Genomic DNA, 25,742 nt, shown 5'->3' on the forward strand with positions numbered 1-25,742 from the left:
GACATGGAGGGTGTTGCCAGAATGATTAGAGGAACATACCGCCCATGATGTTCCTCCAACAGTTGGCAGCATTATTTACATGAGGATGATCATGCTTGTAGTGATCATGATAAAGTTGATAAGGATGGTTAAAACAGGAAGATTTCCTATCGAAAGGAGAAATGTCTATTACCAAACCTCAACTCTTTGGGTGTAGCTACTCTGCAAATAGAAGAAATCTGTAGAGAGGAGACTTATGGATAATCTTGAATAGTTTTTTGTTCTTTGCCGCATGTGAAGAGGTACTTAGCCCGCTTGCTAAACCCGCTTCGCAAAAGCAAAAATAATGCAACCCAGTCTGGGTTTGTATAATACAGGAGTTCCCCAAACCCATATCAACAAACCCCAATCCTAACCCTGACCTTAAGAAAAAAAATGAATGCACTGGTGGTCAAATACATTCATTGATGAACGTATCTTTTCTTTTATGTACACTGAGAGCATATGCACCAAGACAAATTCCTTGTGTGTCCAACCACACTTGGCCAATAAAAATTCTATTCTATTCTATTCTATTCTATCAAGTCAACCAGAGAGGTCTACAAACTTGGCAGCTTTAAGCCTTTAAGGTTTAAGACTTTGAGCTTTAAGACTTATGGACTTCAACTCCCAGAATTCTCCAGCCAGCATAGCTGAGGACCTTTGGTGTACCCAAATACACCCACCCACTCTTTAACAGATAACTTGCCTGTTCTGATTAAAGCCATGGCTCTAAAAAGAGACTATAGCTCAGGGATCAAACGCATGATGTCGATCCAAGAAGTCCCGGATCAAAAGGCTGGATGTCCCGATTGTACAAAGCTGGATACCAGACCTGGCACCACGCAATCCTTGGCTCCACTTGTTGAGAAAGGTATAGTCTTATTAGAAGTCAAGTGTATTGCAGTAATGTATGGCCAGAACAGAGAATTGTGCGCCAACATCCCTAAGTTCAGCTTTTCCCCTCCCATCGCTGACACGCACACCCCATGACTAATTCAGGCAAATTGTTTTCCGAACAGTCACTTCAAATGTAGGTTGGTATGGAGCTGCTTTTTTCTCCCAGCTGGGTGACCTTGAGGCAGGGTCTCAGGGAGATACAGCAGTTACTTTCGCTTTCCCTCCAAGCATTCCCCTTCCCATCCTCCCTCCCCAGAGTTCCCGGCAGACTTGTCACCACACGGTGAGTAAAGCAGGCAGAAGGTGGAACCTGATACTGGACCAGACTTAGACATAATCCGGGCACATTACCCAATAGTAGGGAAGGGCTGGATTCGGTTCTGAGATGCATCTTTCCTCTTTTCCACAGCAAGGCCAGACCGATGGCATTGCCAACACCGTCACTAGCCAGAAGAACGCGGTGCGCCTGGAAGGACTGAAGCCTAACGCTGCCTTCGTAGTGCAGGTCCGAGCTCGCACAGTGGCAGGGTACGGCCAATACAGCTTTCCCATGGAGTTTCGGACGCTGGTTGATGATGGTATGCAATTTGTCATCTGCCCTCCCACCCCCCTCCCGCCTCTTCTACCCTGCTCTCGTTTGCTAAACCCCTTGTCCTTTGTCTCACCCCCCCCCCCTTGGAATAGGCTCCAGCAGCAAGCGCTTCCAGGAACTGCCCCTAATTGTTGGCTCAGCTACGGCAGGACTCGTTTTTGTGATCGCGGTGGTAGTGATCGCCATCGTCTGCTTCAGGTACCATCTCTTGAAGGGCTCGGGGTTTCTTGGGCACCGGAGGAACAGGAGGAAACAAGTTAGATAGCAGCTGCTTCCAGAACTTGACCTGTGATGACCCGGGGCGTGACACAAAGGCAAACACAGCCAGAGAACAGTCCCTTGATTATCACTAACTGTGCCCCCAATGTCCCTTTCAACTCTCCGGCCTGGAGAGAGAGCTCTTCCGCCGACCTGTAATAGTCTTTGGCTGGCAATACTTCAGTCCCAGATGTTGTAAGCAGAATACTTCTAACAAAAAAATCTAAGGTAATTAATCCGGCAGGGCAAACGAAATAAGGAATTCCACAAGTAAAGTAGCACGGCAGTGAATCAAGCCAATTGGGAGGATGCCAGGATTCAAAGAAACACCAGATAAACTCAGAGTTTGTTCCTGACAAACGCCCGTCCCCTTCGCCTTTCCTTTTAAACTCCAGCAGCACCTGTGCCTTGTAAAGAGGATCAGGTCCCTTTCCTCCCTCGTAAGCCACGCAACCCACGTTGCTCTCTTCTCCGTTCCTCCCTGCGCTGCCTAGGATGAGGTGGGGGTGAGTCTTGGTCTTCATCTGAACCCCCTCACCCTTATTCTACCTCTCCCCTGCTCGGCGCAGCCTGACTTTGCTCTTCCCCAGTTTCTTCCACAGCCAATGGATCCACTCTCTCACTCTCTGTCAGCCGTTCCTCTTCCCCTTTGGATTCAGACTCCGACAGGGGCATGACAGACCAAAATCTTCAATCTTGTGGGATTCATTGGGAATTCTTTGCATTTAAGTGTGGTCAAAATTCCTCGGAAAGTTTGAATCCCCTCGGAAGCGCAGCGTAGTCCTCCTGCTTCTCAAAGCGAAGCGGAGTAACCACGTAGCTTCACCTCGCTCTGGTTTACAGCCCCTTTCAGCCTTGTTTGGCAAGGGCAGTGAGAGAAGGCTGGGCAGCTTTACCAAGTAGTCCTCGACTTACGACCACAGTTGAGCCCGAGATTTCTGTCCCTGCAACCGTCATAAATACGACTCCGTCGCCAAGTGCCTGAATTTTGATCACGTGACCGTACAACAGTTGTTAAGTGTGGGAAAAACGGCCACAAACCATCCGTTTCAGTGGGGTTGTAACTTCAAACGGTCACTAAACGAACGGTTGCAAGTCGAGGACTGTCCGTAGGGTTACCTTCAGGGTGTGCCAGGTTGGAAGATCTTTAGGGCGTGCAGAATTCTAGGCCACGTCGAAGCTTGGGAGCTTTTTTTTTTTCTTCATAAAAAAGTTTTATTTTTACAATCATATCAAACAGCTCATCCAATGTACAATTATATACAATTAGTCGGGCTTGCCCAGTCACCACCCCACTTTTTAACACTCTTCCCTCTTCTACCTTCTTCTACTTTCCAGACCTTCCTCTCCTTCTCTTATCTACATCCTCTCCTCCCTCCACCCTACACCTTCCTTCTCCCTCTTCTACCCCTCTTCCTTCCTCTTCTCCTCTTTCCTACCTCCTACTCTCTCCTCATTTCTCCCTCCCCACCTTTCTAAAATGGTAACTGGGCAGACCCAACCCTACATTAATTATATTTATACATCTTCAATAATCCCTGTACATTAACCATCACTCCATCCTCTACCTCAACCCCCAATTCCCTCCCCTTACCCCCACCCCCACCCGACTTCCCAGAACAAAATGCAGGGTATCAAAACTAACAATCATAATCCAAAATAATTCCTAAATTATAATCTCTAGTCACTCCACACTTAATCACACTCTCAATTCCCCTCTCCTTCAAAAATATATCTAATACAAAATATTTCCTAAATTTACTCATATGCTATTCGATATTTTTTTATCTGATACGTATTTTGAATATAATCAATCCACATTTTCCATTCTAAAATATATTTTTCTTGTGTATAGCCTTTCAAGTAAGCAGAAATTTTTGCCATTTCTGCCAGATTTGATACTTTGAGTGTCCATTCTTCAATTGTAGGTAGTTCTTCTTTCTTCCAATATTGAGCAATCAAAAGCCTTGCGGCTGTTATTAAGTTCAAAATCAATTTAGTCTCTATAGCTGTACAATCCATAATTATTCCTAGTAGAAAGAACTGCGGAGTAAACTTAATCTTCTTTTTCAAAATATTCTGCATGATCCACCATACTTTAATCCAAAATGCTTTAACTTTTTTACAAGTCCACCATATATGGTAATAAGTGGCATTAGAAGCTTGGGAGCTTTGATGGACATTGAAGGGAAGCCCTTCAGATATCTTCTGTTGCCACACAGGCCCATTTGAGGCAACGCTGGTTACTTTGGGTGGGTGCCTCTTCCATCAATAGAATGTGGAATGCCAACTACTTCATCAAAGCGACTTTCAGTTGCTCCATACAGGCGTAATGGATAATAAACAAGGTTGGATGATTGCAATTGTTGCTGCTTTGGAGACGAGGAATCTTACCAAAGCAAAGCTGTGGAAATCCAGCTGTTGGTACATGATCTCTGACTGGAAACACAGGGTTTATGTAAAGTGGGTTTGAAAAGGAAGGGCTGGTTTTTTTTTCCCCCAGTGGTGAAATCCAATTTATTTTTACTACCGGTTCTGTGGGCATGGCTTGGTGGGGGTGGGTGGGTAATGTGACTGACTGGGCGTGGCCAACTTTTTTTTTTTTTTACTTTTAAAAGCATTTTTTCTACAACCTCTTCGCCCGAAGAGGTTGTAGAAAAAATGCTTTTAAAAGGCTCCTCTGATGATCCCAGCTGAGTTGCCTGATTGTCAGAGGCTTTTCTTTTCTTTTAAAAGCATTTTTTTTGCCGCTAAAAGGAAAAAAAGCCCCTGACAATCCCAGCTGAGCCACGCGATCATCAAAAGCTTTTTTTTTTTACTTTTAAAAGCATTTTTTCAGCCGAAGAAAAAATGCTTTTAAAAGTTTAAAAAAACCTCCTCTGATGATTGCACAGCTCAGCTGGGCATGCGGGGGGGGGAGTGATTTTTTGCTACTGGTTCTCCGAACCACCCGCCGCCAACGCTAACGGATCGGGCGATCCGGTCCAAACCAGGAGCATTTCACCCCTGCTTGGTAGGGGAAGGATACTGCAAAATCCCCATTCCCTCCCCACTACTGGGGGAAGGATATTGCAAAATCTCCATTCCTACTCCACTCTGGGGCCAGGCAGAGGTGGTATTTGCCAGTTCTCTGAACTCAAAATTTCCGCTACCAGTTCTCCGAACTGCTCAAAGTGTCTGCAACCGATTCTCCAGAAACTGTCAGAATCTGCTGGATTTCACCCGTTTTTTCCCCCCTCTCTCCTTTACATATAAAGTTGCGTAATCCTTAACATTTGTAAAGTATTATTGAAAGCGAATTTTAATGCATGTACGTTAAGAGTAAGTTAAAAAAAAGAGTAAAACTTTTAAAAAAAGAGGTCTTAAAACATTGATTTTACATATGTTTTTTAAAGAAAAGTTTATTTTTTAAAAAATTTAGAAAAAGTATTTCCCCCTCCTTTAGAGTTAAAAAAATTTGAAAGAACATCCTAAATTGTATTAATAGGAATTACTGCCGTCTATAAATATTAATGAGCAGACATAAATATATATTGTTTCCCACAGCAAGGCAAAGCAGAGATTGTTAAATCGATTCTTTTATCCAAAGAAGAGAATATATTTAATTTTGTTTCTGTTTGGGAATTGATTCTGCACTGGGTGCTTGTGATGGGGGAGGAGGGGGGATGAAATTTTGACTTTGCTTTTGTTGGTTAGACAAGGTTTGTTGTTATAGAAATGGCTGGTGTATATACCAGTGATGGTTAACCTTTTTTGGTGCCGAGTGCCCAAAGTGGGTGCGCAAATGCATGTACAGGTGCCTGAACTCCCAAAATGCAATGCGAGCGCCCTCGCGCATGCGCCCTGCCTCCACGCATTGATGGCCCCTGTGGATATGCGCCCTCCTGCGCATCTGCCCCAGCCCCCTGCGCATGCGCGCCCCGCGCCCCATTTTGGATTTCAGGTTGGTGCAGGATTAGATTTAGATTTAGATTTATTGGATTTTTATACCGCCCTTCTCCCGAAGGAGTCAAGGCGGTTCACAGCCAAAATAAAACAACAATTATATACACAATAAAATCATAGTTAAAAAACTTATTAAATATAAGGCTGAAATTAAAACCATTTAAAACCGTAAAAACCCCATAAAATTTATTAAATATTAAAAACTATTAAAATTTCTATGCTAGCCCTGCACGAATAAATAGGTAGGTCTTCAATTCGCGGCGGAAGGTCCGAAGGTCAGGCAGTTGACGAAGTCCTGGGGGAAGTTCATTCCAGAGGGTGGGAGCCCCCACAGAGAAGGCCCTTCCCCCGTGGGCCGCCAGCCGACATTGCTTGGCGGACGGCACCCTGAGGAGTCCCTCCCTGTGCAAGCGCACGGGTCGGTGGGAGGCATTCGGTAGCAGTAGGCGGTCCCGTAAGTACCCTGGCCCTAAGCCTAAGAGGCTTTCCAGGCTCAAAACAAGGTGAAGGGGGGGGCTCGGGCGGTATTCCCATGCCCCATTTTGGCTTCCAGGTTAGTGCAGGCGTCAAAAATGGAGTAGACAGGTAGGGCGCGCTGGGGGGGAACCTGTGGAGATCGGGGTATGCCCTGCCCCCTGCGCATGCGCAGCAGAGACCTGAAGACCAGCTGGCCGGCGGGAGGCGCTTACGCGTGCATGGTGGAGCTGGGCTGGGGCAATGGCTGGCGTGCCCACAGAGAGGGCTTTGCATGTGCGTGTGCCATAGGTTCGCCATCACGAGCATATACTATTGTATAAAAGTAAAAAGTTGAAGTTGTAACATTATTATCTTCTACTGTGCCAAAGAGCGTTGGTGGTCAGCGCCTTTTTTTTTTTGTTTCGTTTTCCGTTCTCATATTTTCCCTTTTTCCTTCCCCTTACTTTTTATTTTCCTCTGTATTCTTATATTTTGAGAAGAAAATTAATAAAAATTTTAAAAAATCGGGATTTAAATTTTGGAGAAAATGGTGAAAGCCGTTACAATCCAACATAAGTCAGAGTTTGTGGACAACTTGCATTTTGGGTGATTTTTCCTCTCTTTTTTTTTTTTTGGCTAGGAAGCAGCAAAACAACACCGAATCGGAGTACACTGAGAAACTGCAGCAATACAGTGAGTATCATCTGATTGTGACACACACAGCCCACGTGTGTCAACTCAATAAAGTAGACCAGACCAAATAACCAATGACATATACTATTTTTATTTTAACTGCTATAGAAAAGAATCTTGGAAATCCGAATCGGTTTCCTCTTTCCTCTCTTTATTTTCATGTGAACCAGTGGTGGGATTCAGCCAGTTCGAGCAAACCAGTAGTTAAATTGCTGGGAGTCTGCCATGGTGAAAGGTTTCTTCCTAACTTGGCTTCCATAGAGTTAGTACATAAAAAAAAGCTACCAGCAAACAAGGCAGTTTTGTAAACTCTAATCATTAGCAATAGCAATACCACTTAGATTTATATACCGCTTTACAGTGCTTTCTAAGCGGTTTACAGAGTCAGCATATTTGCCCCCAACAATCTGGCTCCTCATTTTACCCACCTCGGAAGGATGGGAAGGCTGAGTCAACTTTGAGCCTGGTGTGATTCGAACTGCCAAATTGCAGGCAGCCGGCAGTCAGCAGAAGTAGCCTGCAGTACTGCACTCTAACCACTGCGCCACTGTGGCTCATTAGGTAAATTGTCTATGGAGATTCTCAATCATCCAGGTCATGGTTAATTTTTTTCGAAAGGCAACTTGCCTTTCTTGGTTTTCCCTTGAAGACATTTCACTTCTCATTCAAGAAGCTTCTTCTTGGATGAGAAGCGAAACATCTTCAAGGAAGAGCCTCTGTGGCTCAGACTGGTAAGACAGTCTGTTATTAACACAGCTGCTTGCAGTTACTGCAGGTTCAACTCCCACCAGGCCCAAGGTTGACTCAGCCTTCCATCCTTTATAAGGTAGGTAAAATGAGGATCCAGATTGTTGGGGGCAATAAGTTGACTTTGTATATAATATACAAATGGATGAAGACTATTGCTAACATAGTGTAAGCCGCCCTGAGTCTTCGGAGAAGGGCGGGGTATAAATGCAAATTAAAAAAAAAAAAAGGAAAAACAAAGCCTTTTGAAAAAAATCACCTTTGGGACTTAGCTAGATTGGTGTCCCATAAACCAGGGTTTCTCAACCTTAGCAATTTTAAGATGTATGGACTTCATCTCCCAGAATTCCACAGCCAACCTGCTGGCTGGGGAATTCTGGGAATTGATGTCCATGCTTCTTAAAGTTGTCAAAGATGACAAAAACAGCCATACATTTTCAAATGTTAGTTCTTTTGGATTTTTATTGATTTGATCTATTTGTTTATTAGGCAACTTTATCTACCATCTACCAAAGGAATTCTTTATGGTAAACATAGATAACAACATAATTCAAATGTGCAATCAGTTAAGGCAAAACTAACTCCAGGCCCCTAAATCTCACTCCTAACATATTGTATATAGTAAATTAAGCCTCTGCCGGAGTTCCATTAATATCCTGGCCCCAGCACCTGCGGAAAAGCCAGCTCTTAAAACTTTCCAGAAAGCCAACACAATATGGCTTGTTTTATTGCTTATAAATTGATTTATTGATGAGTTTGCTACGACTATATGTATCTTGACCTGGTTTTCCTTATTTATTTGTTATAAATGAAGGATTTTTATTGTGTTTTTGCAATGTTATTATTGTAAAGATTGGTAATGACGGGTTGTCTTCGCATTCTGGTCTTTAAAGTGTTATTTAATTAGCTTGTTGTGCACGCTGTGTAGAAAGGCATGCTGTAAATTATTTGTAATTATAATTATAAAATAATTTATAGTCTGACTTTTTACATCGTTAATTTATATTCTTTTATATTGCTTTATTTCAGTTATGGTGGTTGTTGTTGCTGCTGCATTATTATTATTTTCAAAATATTAGCCTGATCAGATTAAAATAACTCCTAGACATGGTAAATCAGCAAATCGGGTAATTTAGGATCACTTTATTGCCATGTCTAGGAATTGCCAAAATACATTCATACACATGTTGTCATGTAATTCCAAACAAAGGTGTTTTTTTGTAAATTAAATGTTGTGTGGTCGTATAGTTCTTGTGAAAATGGGTTTACTTATTCAGGTTAATCTTTTCTTTTCCAGTTGTGTAATTTGCTACTAAGCTTCCAATCACCAAGACAATCAGGAAGAACCTTATCTATCTATCTACCTACCTACCTACCTACTGTGTTTCCCCGAAAATAAGACCTCCCTGGATAATAAGCTCTCCCCCCAAAATAAATCCTCCTCAAAAATATTTAACCACATGCGCAGCCAGTCCCCGCCATTTCCTCTGGTTAGGGTTAGGGAGACAGAGCTGGAAATCAGGTAAGATGGCAAGAGGAACCCCGTCTTGCTCCACATGCCTCAAAATAATAAGACCTCCCCGAAAATAAGGCCAAGCACTTATTTCGGGGTTCAAAAAAAAAATAAGACAGGGTCTTATTTTTGGAGAAACACAGTACCTACCTCTATCTATCTATCTATCTATCTATCTATCTATCTATCTATCTATCTATCTATCTATCTCCTCTCCCTATCTATTCCTATCTATCTGTCTGTCTGTCTATCTGTCTGTCTGTCTATCTATATCTATCATCTATCTATCCCTATCTATCTATCTATCTATCTATCTATCTATCTATCTATCTATCTATCTATCTATCTATCTATCTCCCCCTCCCTATCTATTTCTCTATCTAAGGGGCATGCATAAGAGCACCAGCGTGCCTACCGTTCCTGTCCTAATGTTCCCTTTGATTGTATCCAATTCCTATGGTTATTTCATGCTTATACTTATATATAATGTTGTGTTTGACAAATAAATAAAATAAAGTAAAATAAACAAATATTTCTTTCTATCTATCTATCTATCTATCTATCTATCTATCTATCTATCTATCTATCTATCTATCTATCTATCTATCTATCATCTATCTATTCCTATTTACCTATCTTGGAGATGGAGATGGAGGCCTGTCACAGAAATGAACTTTAAATATGGCCTCCTCAGATGCTAACGGACAGTCTTTTTCTCTCATGCACCCAAATCTTCTTATCTCTGCCTTTGCAGTTACTCCAGGAATGAAGGTTTATGTTGACCCTTTCACTTACGAAGACCCAAACGAAGCTGTCCGGGAATTTGCCAAAGAAATCGACATTTCTTGCGTAAAAATCGAGGAAGTGATCGGAGCAGGCAAGTCGGCCAGCTGCAGCCCAGCTGTCTGTCCTCGGAGCATCTCCCGGAGGGCAGGGGATGTCGGGGTATTCTTTGCTAGTCTTGTCTCTCCCTTCCTCCTCAGGTGAATTTGGGGAAGTTTGCCGGGGCCGTCTCAAACTGCCGGGCAGGCGGGAAATCTTTGTGGCCATCAAAACGTTGAAGGTGGGCTACACGGAGCGGCAGAGGCGGGATTTCCTGAGCGAAGCCAGCATCATGGGCCAGTTTGACCACCCCAACATCATCCATCTGGAAGGAGTGGTCACCAAAAGTCGGCCGGTCATGATAGTTACGGAGTTCATGGAAAACTGCGCCCTTGATTCCTTCCTCCGGGTGAGGAGCAATCTCTACTCCCCCTTAAAGCTTATAGTAGTGTTCCCCAACCTTGGCAACTTTAAGATGTGTGGACTTCAACTCCCAGAATTCCCCAGCCATTCCCCAGAATTCTGGGAGTTGAAGTCCACACATCTTAAAGTTGTCAGGGTTGGGAAATCTGGTTTACAAAGTTATTTCCCCTCCCCCCCCAAAAAAGAGAGTCCATCCCATTATTTTTTTTTCTGTGAGGGTTTCCAAATTTCACTTAGGGGTTTCCTTCTTCACTTAGGCCTCTATTGTCATGAGCTCCAAATTAAAAACTTAAGGAGAGCCATCTGTGTTTTCCTATGTAGAAGAGTGAATTAATGTACAAATTAGGTGGATTTAGGAACTTGGCAGAGATTGGTAAGCATTGGCTGGTTTTGGCACGATGAATCCACCTCTGGCGACACAAGACGTGGAAGCGGCAACCAAAGGCATATATTGTCTGCTTCTCCTAGGAATGCTCAGACGTTTTCCAGAAATCGCCTCTTCATTTGCATGCCTGCATTAGTCAGCCCTTGAGAAATGCTTGCTGAGACTCTAAAAGGAGTGCAGAGAAGGGCAACAAAAATGATTAGAGGACTGAAGACTAAAACATACGAAGTTGCAGGAACTGGGTATATTTAGTTTAATGAAAAGAAGGACTAGGGGAGACATGATAGCAGTCTTCCAATATTTGAGGGGCTGCCAGAAAAAAGAAAGGATCAACCTATGCTCCAAAGCTGGGCTGTCAAACACACAGCCCGCTGGCCATGTGTTCTGTCTCCTTCCCCACTTCGGATCAACCAGCTGGCCTTCAGCCAGTGGATTCACGGCTCTTATCAGTCCTGGCAGAAAAATCGCAGCTGCCTGCCAAAGTTCAAACAAGTGACTCACGGAGCAAGACTTTCAGCTCTTTTTAAAACGGTTCAGCTAGCTTTTGCTTCCCGTGGAGTGAGAGCAGTCCCAAAGCTCCTTATATATCCTGTGGGGTGGGGCTCCTGTCCCACCCTTCCCTTTGATGAAGACGCCTCTCTAATCTTCTGAAGTGCGGGTTGATCCAAGCTTGATTATTATTATATAATATTATATTATTATTCTGAAGGCGTAGCCTGGGGAAGGGAGGAATCAGGGGATGACGGCCTCATTACGTCCTCCGACTGGTCTGGTTCTGGCTCCTGGAGCCGGGCCAAAGGAATTGGTGCTCCCGAAGTAAGCATTACCGGCCCTTCCCCCTCGCTCTCGGAGTCACTCTCAGGCATGGGGCCAGGTTCGGGGGCTGGAATCACAACACTGTGTGTGTTGCGCGTGGCCAGAGCCACGCCCATTTAGAGAAGGGGGGAAGTAGCGATATGTCACGTGACGCTGCCGTGATGTGAGTTTGACATCCCTGCTCCAAAGCACCTGTAGGCAGGACAAGAAGCAATGGATGTAAATTAATCAAGGAGGAGAAGCAACCTAGAACTAAGAAGAAATTTCCTGACAGTGAGAACAATTTAACCAGTGGGACATCTTGCCTTCAGAAGTTGTGGTTGCTCCATCATCATTGGAGGTTTTTAAGAAGAAAATCGGACAATTGTTTGTCCGAAATAGTATAGGGCAGTGATGGCTAACCTTTTTGCCATCGTGTGCCAAGCACAGGGGGTCACGCACGTGCATGCCCACACCCATAATTCAATGCGCCCTGCCCTCTCGCGCATGCACGCATGACCCCCCCTTGCTCCCCTCGGTTTTGGAACATGATGGCACGATGGGCCCGGTAGGCACCTTTTTTGCCCTACCCAGGCTCCAGAGACTTTCTAGGAGCCTGGGGAGGGCAAAAACGGCCTCCCCCCCCCCAAGCCCTCCAGAGGCCGGAAATGGCTCTTTTCCTGACTTCCAATGGGCCCAGAAGTCAGCAGGCTACCATGCCTATGCGCGCTGGAGCTGAGCTAAGGCAACGTTTGCATGCCCACAGATATGGCTCCGCGTGCCACCTGTGGCACATGTGCCATAGGTTCGCCATCATGGGTATAGGGTCTCCTGCTTGTGCAGGGGGTTGGACTAGAACAGGGGTCTCCAACCTTGGCAACTTTAAGACTTGTGGACTTGAACTCCCAGAGTTCCTCAGCCAGCTTTGAATTGAAGTCCACAAGTCTTAAAGTTGCCAAGGTTGTAGACCCCTGGACTAGAAGACTTCCAAGGTCCCTTCCAACTCTTACTTATTCTGTTAAAATGATTTTCTTTTGAAGTGAAATAAAGCCGCGGTTCTTGCTGTGTCACAACCGCACTGCATAAAGTGATGGTGCACAATAAAGAGATAAGAGGAAGATAAGCTGGGAAGTGGGTTGATCTGTTGTACATCATGCAGGATTCTTTCCAAGCAACGAAGTTCACTTTGACACTTCTTCTTAGCCCAGAGGCGGAGGCCAGCGTGCAGCTGGCTCTCTGTTTTTCCAGGTGTTTCCCAAATAGGCTTGTAATCCCATTAGCTTGATGAGAAGACATGAGACAGGTGGCTGCACTGGGAATCTGCGAGTTCTCTCATTTCAGAACTATGGATGTAACTCATTACAACCAGGCCTTCTCTTCAAAACAGCGCACGCTAGGAGATGGAAAACATCTCAAGATGCTTGCTAGAGATAGGATGCAGATACTTAGCGGGGTGAAATTTCTCTTCATCATGAGTGCCTAAACTTTTTAAATACCATTTAATTCCCTTTGGCCTCGGAGAGACTGCAAAAGTTCATTTAGTGAGCATTCGAAGTCACAACAGCGCTGAAAAAAACTGAGTGATGATCGTTTTTCACACATACCACCATTGCGACTTACAAAACTTCGTTTAGACCGAAGTTACATAACAAAATTGAGTTATGATCGTTTTTCACACTTACAACCATTGCGGCCTCCCCATGGTCACATGATCAACATTCATAAGCCATGGTGGCCCAGTGGTTAGAATGCAGTACTGCAGGCTACTTCTGCTGACTGCCGGCTGCCTGAAATTTGGCAGTTCGAATCTCACCAGGCTCAAGGTTGACTCAGCCTTCCCATCCTTCCGAGGTGAGTAAAATGAGGACGTAAAATACGCTCACCGCTTAGAAAGGGCTGTAAAGCACTGTAAAGCGATATATAAGTCTAAGTGCTATTGCTATTCAGACACTTGGCAACCGACTCATGATGGTTGCCATGTCCTTGAGTCATTTGATCATCTTTTGTGACCTTCTAACAAGCAAAGTCAATAGGGAAGCCAGATTCACCTAACCACCATGTTACTAACTCAACAACTGCAGTGATTTCACTTAACAACTGTAACAAGAAATGGGGCAAAACTCACTTAACAACTGTCTTGCTTAGCAACAGAAATAATAATAATAATAATAGCAGAGTTGGAAGGGACCTTGGAGGTCTTCTAGTCCAACCCCCTGCCCAGGCAGGAAACCCTACCCCACTTCAGACAAATGGTTATCTAATATCATCTTTAAAACTTCCAGTGTTGGAACATTCACAAATTGTGGAGACAAGTTGTTCTACTGATTAATTTTCTCACTGTCAGGAAATTTCTCCTTAGAACTAGTTGCTTCTCTCCTTGATTAGTTTCCACCCTTCTTGTGCTGCCTTCAGGTGCTTTGGAGAATAACTTGACTCCCTCTTCTTTGTGTCAACCCCTGAGATATTGGAACACTGCTATCATGTCTCCTCTAATCCTTCTTTTCATTAAGCTAGACATACCTAGTTGGGTTCAGTTATGGTCATAAATCAAGGACTATCTGTAGAGTTCTTTGGTGATCCCATTCTCATCAAACTCTAAGAACAGTCAAAGGGAGGGCTTTGTATGCCACGTCCATGAATTTCGGGCAGAGGATTTTATTTTTCCCAAATTCGTCTGAAAACCTGCCCTTGTTGTCCCAACAGCTGAATGATGGGCAGTTCACTGTGATCCAGCTAGTTGGCATGCTACGTGGCATCGCGGCAGGTATGAAATACCTCTCGGAGATGAACTACGTCCACCGAGACCTGGCTGCCCGCAACATTCTGGTCAACAGCAACCTGGTGTGCAAAGTGTCAGATTTTGGACTCTCGCGGTTTTTAGAAGATGATCCGTCTGACCCTACATACACCAGTTCACTGGTAGGTGAAAATCTTGATGACGTCTCTCTTCTCTTCCATCACGAAAAGCAAAACTAAAGTTACGTAAGATGGGTACATATCTATGGTGATTCTCAGTCATCCAGGTCCTGGTTGTCCCAAAGGAACTTTTTCAAAAGACAACCGGACTTCATCTATTTTGCCTCGAAGATGTTTCACTTCTCACCCAAGCAAGCTTCTTCCGTTCTGAAGATGCTTCCTGGATGAGCGGCAAAACGTCTTCAAGGAAGAACAAAGTCCAGTTGCCTCTTGAAAAAGCACCGTAGTTATAAGCTGGGTACCATCCTATGTCATTGTGTAGGAATAAATCTGAAATTGATGAACCGACTTGGGCTGATCCGAGAAGACTAGCAGAGTTGAATTGGGGTACGGAAGGCGGTCAAGAAAGCCTAGCATTCTAGATTAGACCGTCTTTATCTCAATTTTAGCAACTTTAAGATCTGTGGACTTCAACTCCCAGAATGGCAGTTAGGTTACAAAACACAAAATTAAAGACAGTGAATGGCATGTTTATGGACATGTCCATCTTGCTTCCTTGACCGCGGCATGGGAGTGGTTTGGTATCTGGGTGCGTTGATGACGTCACTAGGATTTGAACTTGACTCATAGATATTGTTAGACAAAAATACACGTTCTTGAACGATGGATTTATGGGACATCCTGCCACGGGGCCAAATGGCTTTTAAAAGAATGTAAACAAATCATGAAAGAGTAGATCTGTCAGAAGGCCTTGAGGACATTTGCTTAGGAGGAGAAAAATGGAAGACAATGTTATCTTCCAATGACTCTTGGAAATAAGGACTTATTTCCAATAAGGATCCAGCTGCTAGAATTCAATTTGGGTCTTCCCCCATGACTGGCTGAGGGATTCTGGGACCTGAAGTCCTCAAGTCTTAAAGTTTGGAGACTCCTGTGTTAAAGGAAAGAGATTTGCACGAAAAAAAGGCCCAGCTCTTCTATGCAATTAAAGATAAGAACTGTGCTGGCACAGTGGTTAACGAATGCAGTTTGGCAGCCTAACTCTGCCAATTCCCAGGAGTTCGATCCTGACCGGCTCAAAGTTGACTCAGCTTTCCATCCATCTGAAGTCAATAAAATGAGGACCGAGATTGTGGAAGGCAATATGCTGACTCTGTAAACCGCTTACAGGGAGCTGTGAAGCACTGTGAAGCGGTATATAAGTCTTAACTGCTATCGCTGTTGCTAAAGTCAGATAGACATTAAACCTTCCCATTGAAACTTTTATCGCCTTGCAGGGTGGTAAGATCCCAATCCGGTGGACGGCCCCAGAAGCCATTGCCTATCGCAAGTTCACTTCCGCCAGCGACGTCTGGAGCTATGGCATCGTCATGTGGGAAGTGATGTCTTATGGTGAGAGGCCGTACTGGGACATGTCTAACCAAGATGTAAGTAGGCTGAGCCAAACTGGAAGAATTTGCAAGGGAAAATGGGAAAGAGAATGGCTGGAGCAAAGCCCCTGGGATTGAGTACTTGTTTTCTGCTCCTCTTCCAGGTAATCAACGCAGTGGAGCAAGACTACCGCCTTCCTCCCCCTATGGACTGCCCCACGGCGCTGCACCAGCTCATGTTGGACTGCTGGGTACGGGATCGCAACCTCCGCCCCAAGTTTGCACAGATAGTGAATACGTTGGACAAGCTAATCCGGAACGCAGCCAGCTTGAAGGTCATCGCCAATGTCCAGTCTGGGTCAGTGTCGTTTGCCCCTTCACCCTCTCCAAGCACAGGCAACCTGCTCTGTCTGGATTAGTAGCGTCAAGTCTCTAGTTCTCATGGTTTATGGCAGCCAACTGGATATAACCTTGGGAGGTGGAGGCAGGCAGCAGCCGGGGCCTGAGCGAAGAGCCCCAACGGGTGGACTGGGAACCAGATGGCCCCCCTTAACCTTCTGCGTGCCGCAGGACCGCCAGGCCTGCCCCCCATGGCTCGGCCACCCACCACCCTGCCCCTTTGAGCCGTCTCTGACCTCTGGGCTCTCTCGTCCTTCGCAGCGTGTCTCAGCCGCTCCTGGATCGCACGGTGCCCGATTATACTACCTTCACTACTGTGGGCGACTGGCTGGACGCTATCAAAATGGGACGGTACAAGGAGAACTTTGGCAACGCCGGCTTTGCCTCGTTTGACCTGGTGGCCCAAATGACCGCTGAGTAAGTAGGGAGGGAGAGCAGACTAGGATGGCGGCGGGAGAAGCGGCAACGCGCTGCCCTGCTGGGGGAGGAATCAGATCTTGGCTCCTTCCACCGTTGGTAGGAAAACTCTGTGCAGTTGGTGGAAGGAATGATAAGAGAGTTCAGCACAGGTTGGGTGTGCTGTGGGTTGATTAAGACTCCAGGTGAGTGCGGTAGTAAACATGGATTTCCACCCCTTCACTTCCGTCTCTAGGGTTCCCCCTATGGAAGCAGGGTTTAAACTGCTGAACAGGAAGATTCTTGTTGGAATAAATGCTGGGTCTTTTTTTAAAGGGGTAACATGATGGCTCAGTGGTTAAAACGCTGGGCTTGCCGGCTGGAAAGTTGACACCCGAGGTTCGAGTCCCGAGTGCCATACAACGGGGTGAGCGCCCGTTCTTGCCTCAGCTCCTGCCCACCTAGCAGTTCGAAAGCATGCAAATGCGAGTAGATAAATAGGTATCGCTTCGGTGGGAAAGGTAACCGTGATTCATGATATCATGCCGGCCACATGACTGCGGAAATGTCTTAGGACAGCGCTGGCCCAAAGCCCCTTGAAGCAAAGATGACCAATGTTCCCTTAGAGTCGGCAACGACTAGCGGGCTAAAATCCTCAGGGACTTCTTTACATTTTACCATTTTTAACGGCTCGATTAAACTGGTGAAAAGAGACCAGGATATCTTGTCAGCATAGGGAGGCAAATTATGGTATTTCACTACTTTCTGGAGTCCTGCTGGGTTTGCAGGCCACGATAAAGAGAAGGTAGTTTGTCGTGATTGGTATACACAATTTCCAGGAGGAAGGCAAGAGGGTCACTGTAAAATTACTGCGCTGTTGTTGATCTTTGACTGCATCTCAAAAACATGGCTGGTAGTCAGATAATCCTTGATTTACGACCACAATTAAGATCAGAAATTTTGGTTGCTGAACAAGGAAGTTGTTAAATGAGTTGCCCTTGATTTTATGATACTTGGGCCACACTTGTTAAGTGAATCCTTGAGATTGTTAAGTGAATCTGGCAGGCATTAAGTGAACCCTGCAGTCACTAAGTGAACCCTGCAATCAAGTGAATCCAGCTTCCCTCCCACTGACTTTGCTGATCAAACGCCAGCAGGAAAGCTTGCAAATGGGGGATCACATGACCCTGGGAAGCTGCAACTCTTATAAATATATATTGGTTGCCAAGCACCCAAATTTTGATCACACGATTGTGGGAATTCTGCAATGGTGGCGGGTTGCCCCCGGTTCGGACCGGTTCTATAGAACCGGTAGTAAAATCAGCAGGAGGCTCCGCCCACTGACCCAAACATCATCAAAAGTGATCTGTGCATGTGCAAAAGTGATCTGCACGTGCGCGTGAGCACAGCATCCACATGCACGCGGGCAGGATGTGTGGTAAAGGTAAGTAGAACCTACCCCTGTTCTGCAACCATTGTAAGGGTAAAAGATTGGTCATAAGTCACTATCGTCAGTACTGTTGAAAGTATGAATAGTAGTTGCTGAACTCATGGTTGTAAGTCAAGGGCTACCTGTTTTGCTGGACACATGGCAAGGAACAACAATAACAGAGTTGGAAGGGACCTTGGAGGTCTTCTAGTTCAACCCCCCACTCAAGCAGGAGACCCTAGACCACTTCAGACAAATGGCAGTCCAGTCTATTCTTAAAAACTTCCAGTGTTGGAGCGTTCACAACTTCTGCAGGCAAGTCGTTCCACTGATTCATTGTTCTAGCTGTCAGGAAATTTCTCCTTAGTTCTAGGTTGCTTCTCTCCTTTATTAGTTTCCACCCATTGCTTCTTGTCCTGCCTTCAGGCGGGACAAACTATTGGAAAATAGTTTGACCCAGTGCTGTAATTCAATTTTTTTTTACTACTGGTTCTATGGGCATGACTTGGTGGGCGTGTGTGGCTTAGTGGGTGTGGCAGGGGAAGGATACTGCAAAATCCCCATTCCCTCCCCACTCCTGGGGGAAGGATACTGCAAAATCACCATTCCCTCCCTACTCCAGGGGAAGGATACTGCAAAATCTCCATTCCCCCCACCCCACTCTGGGGCCAGCCAGAGGTGGCATTTCCTGGGTTTTTCAAACTACTCAAAATCTCTACCACCGGTTCTCCGAATTCCTCAAAATTTCCACTATCGGTTCTCCAGAACCTGTCAGAACCTGCTGGATTTCACCCCTGGTTTGACCCCCTCTTCTCTGTGGCAGCCCCTCAAAGATTGGAAGACTTATCATGTCACCCCCCTAGTCCTTATTTTCATTAAACTAGACATTCCCAATTCCAGCGACCGTTCTCAAGATCACGTGAAGTGTTAGTACCGCTTTGCAAAGCCTTAGTAAGACCACACTTAGAATACTATGCCCAGTTTTGGTCACCATGATATAAAAAAGATGTTGAAACTCTAGAAAGAGTGCAGAGAAGAGCAGCAATGGTGATTAGGGGACTGGAGGCTAAAATATTATTGTGTTCAGCACGAACACACTTTGTTGAAAATTGCACAGCCCATTCCACATTTCTGAGAACTGCATGGTTAAATACCAATTTAACCATGTTTTAGCCTCCAGTTTTAGCCTCCAGTCCCCTAATCACCTTTGCTGCTCTTCTCTACACTCTTTTCTAGAGTCTCAACATCTTTTTTATATCATGGTGACCAAAACTGGGCATAGTATTCTAAGTGTGGTCTTACTAAGGCTTTGTAAAGCGGTACTAACACTTCACGTGATCTTGATTCTATCCCGTTATTAATGTAGCCCAGGACTGCATTGGCTTTTTTGGTAGTTGCAGTACACTGCTAGCTCATATGTAAGTGATTGTCCACTAGGACTCCCAGATCCCTCTCGCAGTTACTACTGTTGAGCTAGATATCACCTGTTCTATACCTGCACATTTGATTTTTCTTGCCTAAATGCAAAACCTTGCTTCTCTCTACATTGAACTGAAGAGAGTAAGGGATTACTTTCTGGATAACGGGATTGGTTCCAGGCTGGGGAAAAAAAATCGGCAGGCAACGTCCTTCCTACTACAAATATCATGCCTCACAAACTTACCCATTCCTGCTGTTTGCTCTCCCTTTAAATTCACCGCTTGTCACAGGAAGGATCGTGGTCTGGTGCCGACTTCAGCTCGTTCTCTGCCAGCCAGCCACCCTCCCTCCTTGTCTTTTTTCTCCTCTGACCCGTCTCCACCTTTCTCAGTGTGGGAAAACTTCCTTTGCAGCATAGACAGGCCGTCAGGATGCAAGCGATGCTGTTTTGTGTGCCAGACCCACAAATGAAGAAAACGACAACCGAAGCAAAAATAAGCAAGCTAGGGGGGAAAAAATTGCTGTTTGAACAAAAGGCAAAGGGAAGGTAGTTCATCCAATCAACCCCATGCTCTGTCCTTGGTCAGAAAGCCAAAAGAGCATATCTGCTGAACCATTTTTTTGTAAAAATGAATGGTGCTCACAAATTATAGACTCTTTAATTATGTCATTCGAAGGAGACCAACATTCAGGCTTCAGGGCTTTGGGATTCCCCTAACCTGGAACCCAAAATACTTCTGAACCTGAACAATGTGAAGATGTGTGGACTACAAATCCCAGAATTCCTCAGCAGGCATGGCCGGCGGGGGAATTCTGGGAGTCGATGTCCACACATCTTCAGGTTGCCCGGATTGAGCAACGGTGCCCTAACCAAACTAACCAAATGCCCCCAAAGATAGGAAAAATACTTGCTGGGTCTGGAAAAGCAAAGCAGAAATAGCCATAGAGTAGGATGTCCAACCTGGACAACTTTTAAGACCTGTGAACTTCCAGAATTCCCAAGCCAGTCATTGCTGCTGAGGAATTCTGGGAGTTGAAGTCCACATATCTTCAAATTATCAAGGTTGGATACCCCTGCCATAGAGGATGGAAGCCGGTGGCAGCATGGGAAGGGCCACTCCACAGCAGACAATCCAACCACTGAGGTGGCATCTATGCATGGAAGATCTTCCGTTTTCCCATGGAGAACCATTTTCCTATCGGACCGTGCGGAGTTGTCTTCAGCCTAGCCCAGGGGTCTGCAAACTTGGCTCTTTTGAGACTTGTGGACTTCAACTCCCAGAGTTCCTCAGCCAGCTTTGCTGGCTGAGGAACTCTGGGAGTTGAAGTCCACAAGTCTCAAAAGAGCCAAGTTTGCAGACCCCTGGCCTAGCCTACCTCATATTGGCACTGAGATGGAGCCTTCTTCGTGAAGACCTATCCTCAAGTGTAATGTGGATGAGGCCTAAGAGGATTTTGATTTGATCCATGAGGCGTTTTGGTGTTCTGAAGCGTTCAAAGACCCCCTAAGCTGATTTGTTGTGGTCAATTGTGGGTTGATCCATCACTGGAGGTTTTAAAGAAGAAGTTGGACAGCCATTTTTCTGACGTTGATATAGGATCTCCTGCTGGGGAGTTGAACCAGAAGACTTTCAAGGTCCCTTCCAACTCTGTTATTCTGTTAACTGTGAGTTTGGGTGTATACGTATTCCTGCTTTGACACCCATAGTGACATTAACAAACCAGGGGTGAAATGCTCCCGGTTCGGACCAGATCGCCTGATCCGGTAGCAATGGTGGCGGGTGGTTCAGAGAACCGGTAGCAAAAATCCCTGCCCCCCACCCATGCCCAGCTGAGCCGCGCGATCATCAGAGGTTTTTTTTTTTTTACTTTTAACAGCATTTTTTCTTCGGCTGAAAAAATTCTTTTAAAAGTAAAAAAAAAGCCTCTGTTGATCACGCTGCTCAGCTGGGATTGTCAGAGCCTTTTAAAAGCATTTTTTCTACAATCTCTTCGGCCAAAGAGGCTGTTAAAAATGCTTTTAAAAGGCTCTGACGATCCCAGCTGAGTTGCCTGATCGTCAGAGGCATTTTTTTTCTTTTAAAGGCAAAAAAAATGCATTTAAAAGAAAACAAAAGCATCTGACAATCAGGCAACTCAGTGGGGATTGTCAGAGGAGCCTTTTAAAAGCATTTTTTTACAACCTCTTCAGCCACGCCCACAGAACCAGTAGTAAGAAATTTTACATTGCACCACTCTAACAAACCATAATGGAGCCACTAACCATAGCAACACGGCATACTGAATGTGATACATGGGCAGTATAGCAGTGATCGCCTTCATACAATACATTTAATTAAATTAATCCACACGATACTGGTAGTGTTCTTGACTTAACGACCCTTTATTCAGCGGCCATTCAAAATTACAACCGAGCTGAATGAAGGGGAGTTATAACCCCTGCCCAAAGCTATGGCTCCTGCAGTGCCCCCATGGTCCCCCATGAACAAAATTTGGGCGCTTGCCAATGCTTGGCAATGAATTGGGGTCTCTCCCAAAATGGCGCCTCTTTGGGAACACAGCCTCCCAAAATGGCGCCCACCTCTTCCTACAGAGCGTATAGGAAGGCCATATGATGGGTCAGCTGATAAGTGGACTGAGTCGTGATGGGGGGGAAGGTGTGGGTCCCAGCAAGGTGGAAATCAGCCCCAAGGCCTATGGAAACCCAATGTGGCAGGAAGCAGAGCACAGGATGTCTCAGGTTGGGGGAGGCCCCGGGAGAACCACATGAGAGCTGGACGGGTGCTGAGTCTCTCCCTCACTTCCAGGCACTCTGAGCTGCATTTAATGAGCCACATTGTCACTTAATGACTACAATGGGGAAAGCAGGAATTGTGGTTGTCAAACGAAGTAATCACGCTTCACATAACAACTGCCACGACTTAACAATCACAAGGGGCAGGCTCCATTACAATAGTAAGTCAAGGACGACTTGCATCCTTTGCCATAAACTATCCACACAGGTTTAGTTTGCCCAACGTGCTAAATCATACGAGAGAGAGATCAAAAATTGCTCTGTTTTTCGTTGAGTTATGTATTCAAGTTCTATGTCCGCCTACTTGATTTATGATTCACGGTAGTGAACAGCAGGTAATAAAATAACAAAAACAACATCAAAAACTAAAAGGTTAACCCTAACCACGGTTAGCATGCATACAGAGATCTAGTAGGTCTTTCTCGATCTGATAAGAATGTTGCATGAATCTATCCCCCGTGGGCCAATCAATCTGAAGAAGAGACACCAGGGGTGAAATCCAGCAGGATCTGACAGGTTCTGGAGAACTGGTAGCGGAAATTTTGAGCAGTTTGGAGAACTGGTAGCAGAAATTTTGAGTAGTTCGGAGAACTGGCAAATACTGCCTCTGGCTGGCCCCAGAGTAGGGTGGGAATGGAGTTTTTGCAATATCCTTCCCCCAGGAGTGGGGAGAGAATGGGGATTTTGCAGTATCCTTCCCCTGCAGTGGGGTGGGAATGGAGATTTTGCAGTATCCTTCCCCTGCCACGCCCAACAAGCCACGCCCACCAAGCCACACCCACAGAACCGGTAGTAAAAAAAATTGGATTTCACCACTGAAACACACCTACATGATCCCTAATTGCAGATGCCTATCTGACAACAAATTAAGGAAGGTGATCATGATCATCGTGAACAATGACAACCCTTTCTGATTAACAAATGTTACTAAAAGGCAGAAGCTCCTGGTGGTGTTTGGTTTGGTTTTTCTTTGCCACCATATCAAAAAATCTGGAAATGTGTCTGAACGCAATAGGAGTGGCTAGGATCTCAACTCATCCGTCACAAAATGTGCACTGCTTGGAATAGTGCAGATACAACAACATTATCTGTTGTAGGATTGTAGGAGAAGAGAGTCTATGGCAGACCTGGGCATTTTACGGGCCCTGGACCATATCTGGTCCTTTAACTGTCCCTGTCTGGCCTTCATGGATTGCTTTTTTATTTTGAAGGTGATTGCTATTTTTGTTTTCAATTTACATATGTGCGTTGATGTGGTACCTATGCACCTTCACAGCTCTATTGGTTCAGCCCTCCATAGCAGTACCAGTTTCTCACATGGGCCCTTGCGAAAATCAATTGCCGTAGCGTAAGATGACAAAGAAAAAAAGTCAGGAATTTCTGCCTTTTAATAACATTTGTTAAGCACAAAATGTGCTACCAGACTCAACGGTTTTTGGAAAGCATCTTTAGCTATTGTAGTTCTCTGGGAGGGAGGTGATAGTTACAACCAGGAGTCTCCAACCTTTGCTCCCAGACTTCAACTTCTGGGAGTTGAAGTCCACAAGTCTTAAAGACTTTTGGACTTCAACTTGTGGAGACTTTAAGCAAAGCTGGCTGAAGAATTCTGGGAGTTGAAGTCCACAAGTCTTAAAGTTGCCAAGGTTGGAGACCCCTGGACAACTACCAAAAACCGAGTCAGAACCATTAGAATAGAATAGAATAGAATAGAATAGAATAGAATAGAATAGAATAGAATAGAATAGAATAGAATAGAATTTTATTGGCCAAGTGTGATTGGACACACAAGGAATTTGTCTTGGTGCATACGCTCTCAGTGTACATAAACTGTATACATAGAACAATAATAATAATAATATCAAGAACAACAGCAGCAGCAAAGATGATGATGATGAATAACTGAAATCTTTTTGTGCAAACGAATTTCAGTTTTTGATATTTATCTTATTTTGAAACTCATTGGATAAAATAATGGCTTTTCAATAAAATAATCAAATAACTCTGAACCCAGTCTTCCAACTAGGGTTGTCTTCACAGGGTTTCCCCCCAAAAAATTAAAGATAGTGCCTGCAGCTGTGTGACTTCCCCTTTTGTGTATCTGTCAAAAAAAGACAAAAGGTTGGGTGGTCAGGGCCACCATCTTGATTTTTCGTTGTCCTCATTTTATGAGATTCAGGACCAGAATTTTCCATTGTTAAGCAAGAAAGTTGTTAAGTTACAATGTTATGATCTTTTTTTTTTTTTTTGCCATGATGGTTAAGCATGGCAGCTGTGAAGTGGATCCTACAGTCACTACGCAAACCTAGTTTTCCTCAGACTGACTTTGCTTGTCACAAGCTGGCTGGGAAGGCTGCAAGTGGCAATCACATGACCTCAGGACACGGCAGCCATCATAATAAATACATGCTGGTTGCCCAGCGTCTGACTTTGGATCACTGTAGGAATGCTGCAGCAGTCATAAGTTTGAGGACCAATTGTAAGTTTTATATTTCTGAGCAGTCGGTAAATGGATAGTTGTAAGTCACAGACTACCTGTACACAAACACAAACACACAAATACATATGCCCACAAATACTCATCTTGCTAAACCAGAAGTTAAGGCTAAAACAAATGAACTTTTTGGGGTTTTTTGGTTGGGTTTCATTCTAGCAACTTGTCTTCAAGATAAATGAACCTTGTTCATCTTCATATGAAGAACGGTTGCTGGAACTGGGTATGTCTAGTTTAATGAAAAGAAGGACTAGGGAAGACATGATAGCAGTGCTCCAATATCTCAGGGGTTGCCACAGAGAAGAGGCAGTCAAGCTATTCTCCAAAGCACCTGAGGCTAGAACAAGAAGCAATGGGTGGAAACTAATCAAGGAAAGAAGCAACCTAGAACTAAGGAGAAAGTTCCTGACAGTTATAACAATTAATCCGGGGAACAACTTCCCTCCAGAAGTTGTGAATGCTCCAACACTGGAAATTTTTAAGAAGATGTTGGATAACCATTTATCTGAAGTGGTGTAGGGCAGGGATGTCCAAACTTGGCCCCTTGAAGAGTGGTGGACTTCAACTCCCAGAATTCCCCAGCCAGCAACTTGCTCATATTTATAGCTCACGCAGGCTGGGGAATTCTGGGAGTTGAAGTCCACCACTCTTCAAGGGGCCAAGTTTGGACACCCCTTGTGTAGGATTTCCTGCCTAAGCAGGGGGTTGGACTAGAAGACCTCCAAGTTCCCTTCCAACTCTGTTATTCTGTTCTATTCTTGTGCGTCAGGAATGCAGAATGAAATATGATTTTTTGAACCACTCAGTCTAGACTTCTTCCTCCTCCTCCTCCACCACCTCCACCTCCTCCTCCTCCTCCTCCTCCTCTTCTTCTTCTTCTTCTTCTTCCATAGTTCAATGTTGAAAAACATGGCTGTAGTCTTTTGTTAGGCCAAGGACTTAAGAATATTCTTTACATTAACTCCTGGGTTTCCAAACTTT

General features: G+C 44.8%; 1 protein-coding gene across 2 annotated transcripts in view; it reads left to right on the plus strand.

The window, feature by feature from the left end:
- Window positions 1-25,742, plus strand: part of EPHB3 (EPH receptor B3) — a 177,975-nt gene that overhangs the window by 147,119 nt on the left and 5,114 nt on the right. The window contains exons 7-15 of one of the 2 annotated variants that reach the window (XM_058187296.1): window positions 1,328-1,496; window positions 1,603-1,708; window positions 6,810-6,862; window positions 9,877-9,999; window positions 10,106-10,353; window positions 14,251-14,466; window positions 15,741-15,890; window positions 15,998-16,191; window positions 16,494-16,649. In XM_058187296.1, the coding sequence (XP_058043279.1) occupies window positions 1,328-1,496; window positions 1,603-1,708; window positions 6,810-6,862; window positions 9,877-9,999; window positions 10,106-10,353; window positions 14,251-14,466; window positions 15,741-15,890; window positions 15,998-16,191; window positions 16,494-16,649 (1,415 nt within the window). The remainder of the gene's footprint in view (window positions 1-1,327; window positions 1,497-1,602; window positions 1,709-6,809; window positions 6,863-9,876; window positions 10,000-10,105; window positions 10,354-14,250; window positions 14,467-15,740; window positions 15,891-15,997; window positions 16,192-16,493; window positions 16,650-25,742) is intronic. The other variant, XM_058187297.1, reaches the window with a different exon arrangement.

Source organism: Ahaetulla prasina, chromosome 6 (genome assembly GCF_028640845.1).
Source record: "Ahaetulla prasina isolate Xishuangbanna chromosome 6, ASM2864084v1, whole genome shotgun sequence".
NCBI lineage: Eukaryota > Metazoa > Chordata > Lepidosauria > Squamata > Colubridae > Ahaetulla > Ahaetulla prasina.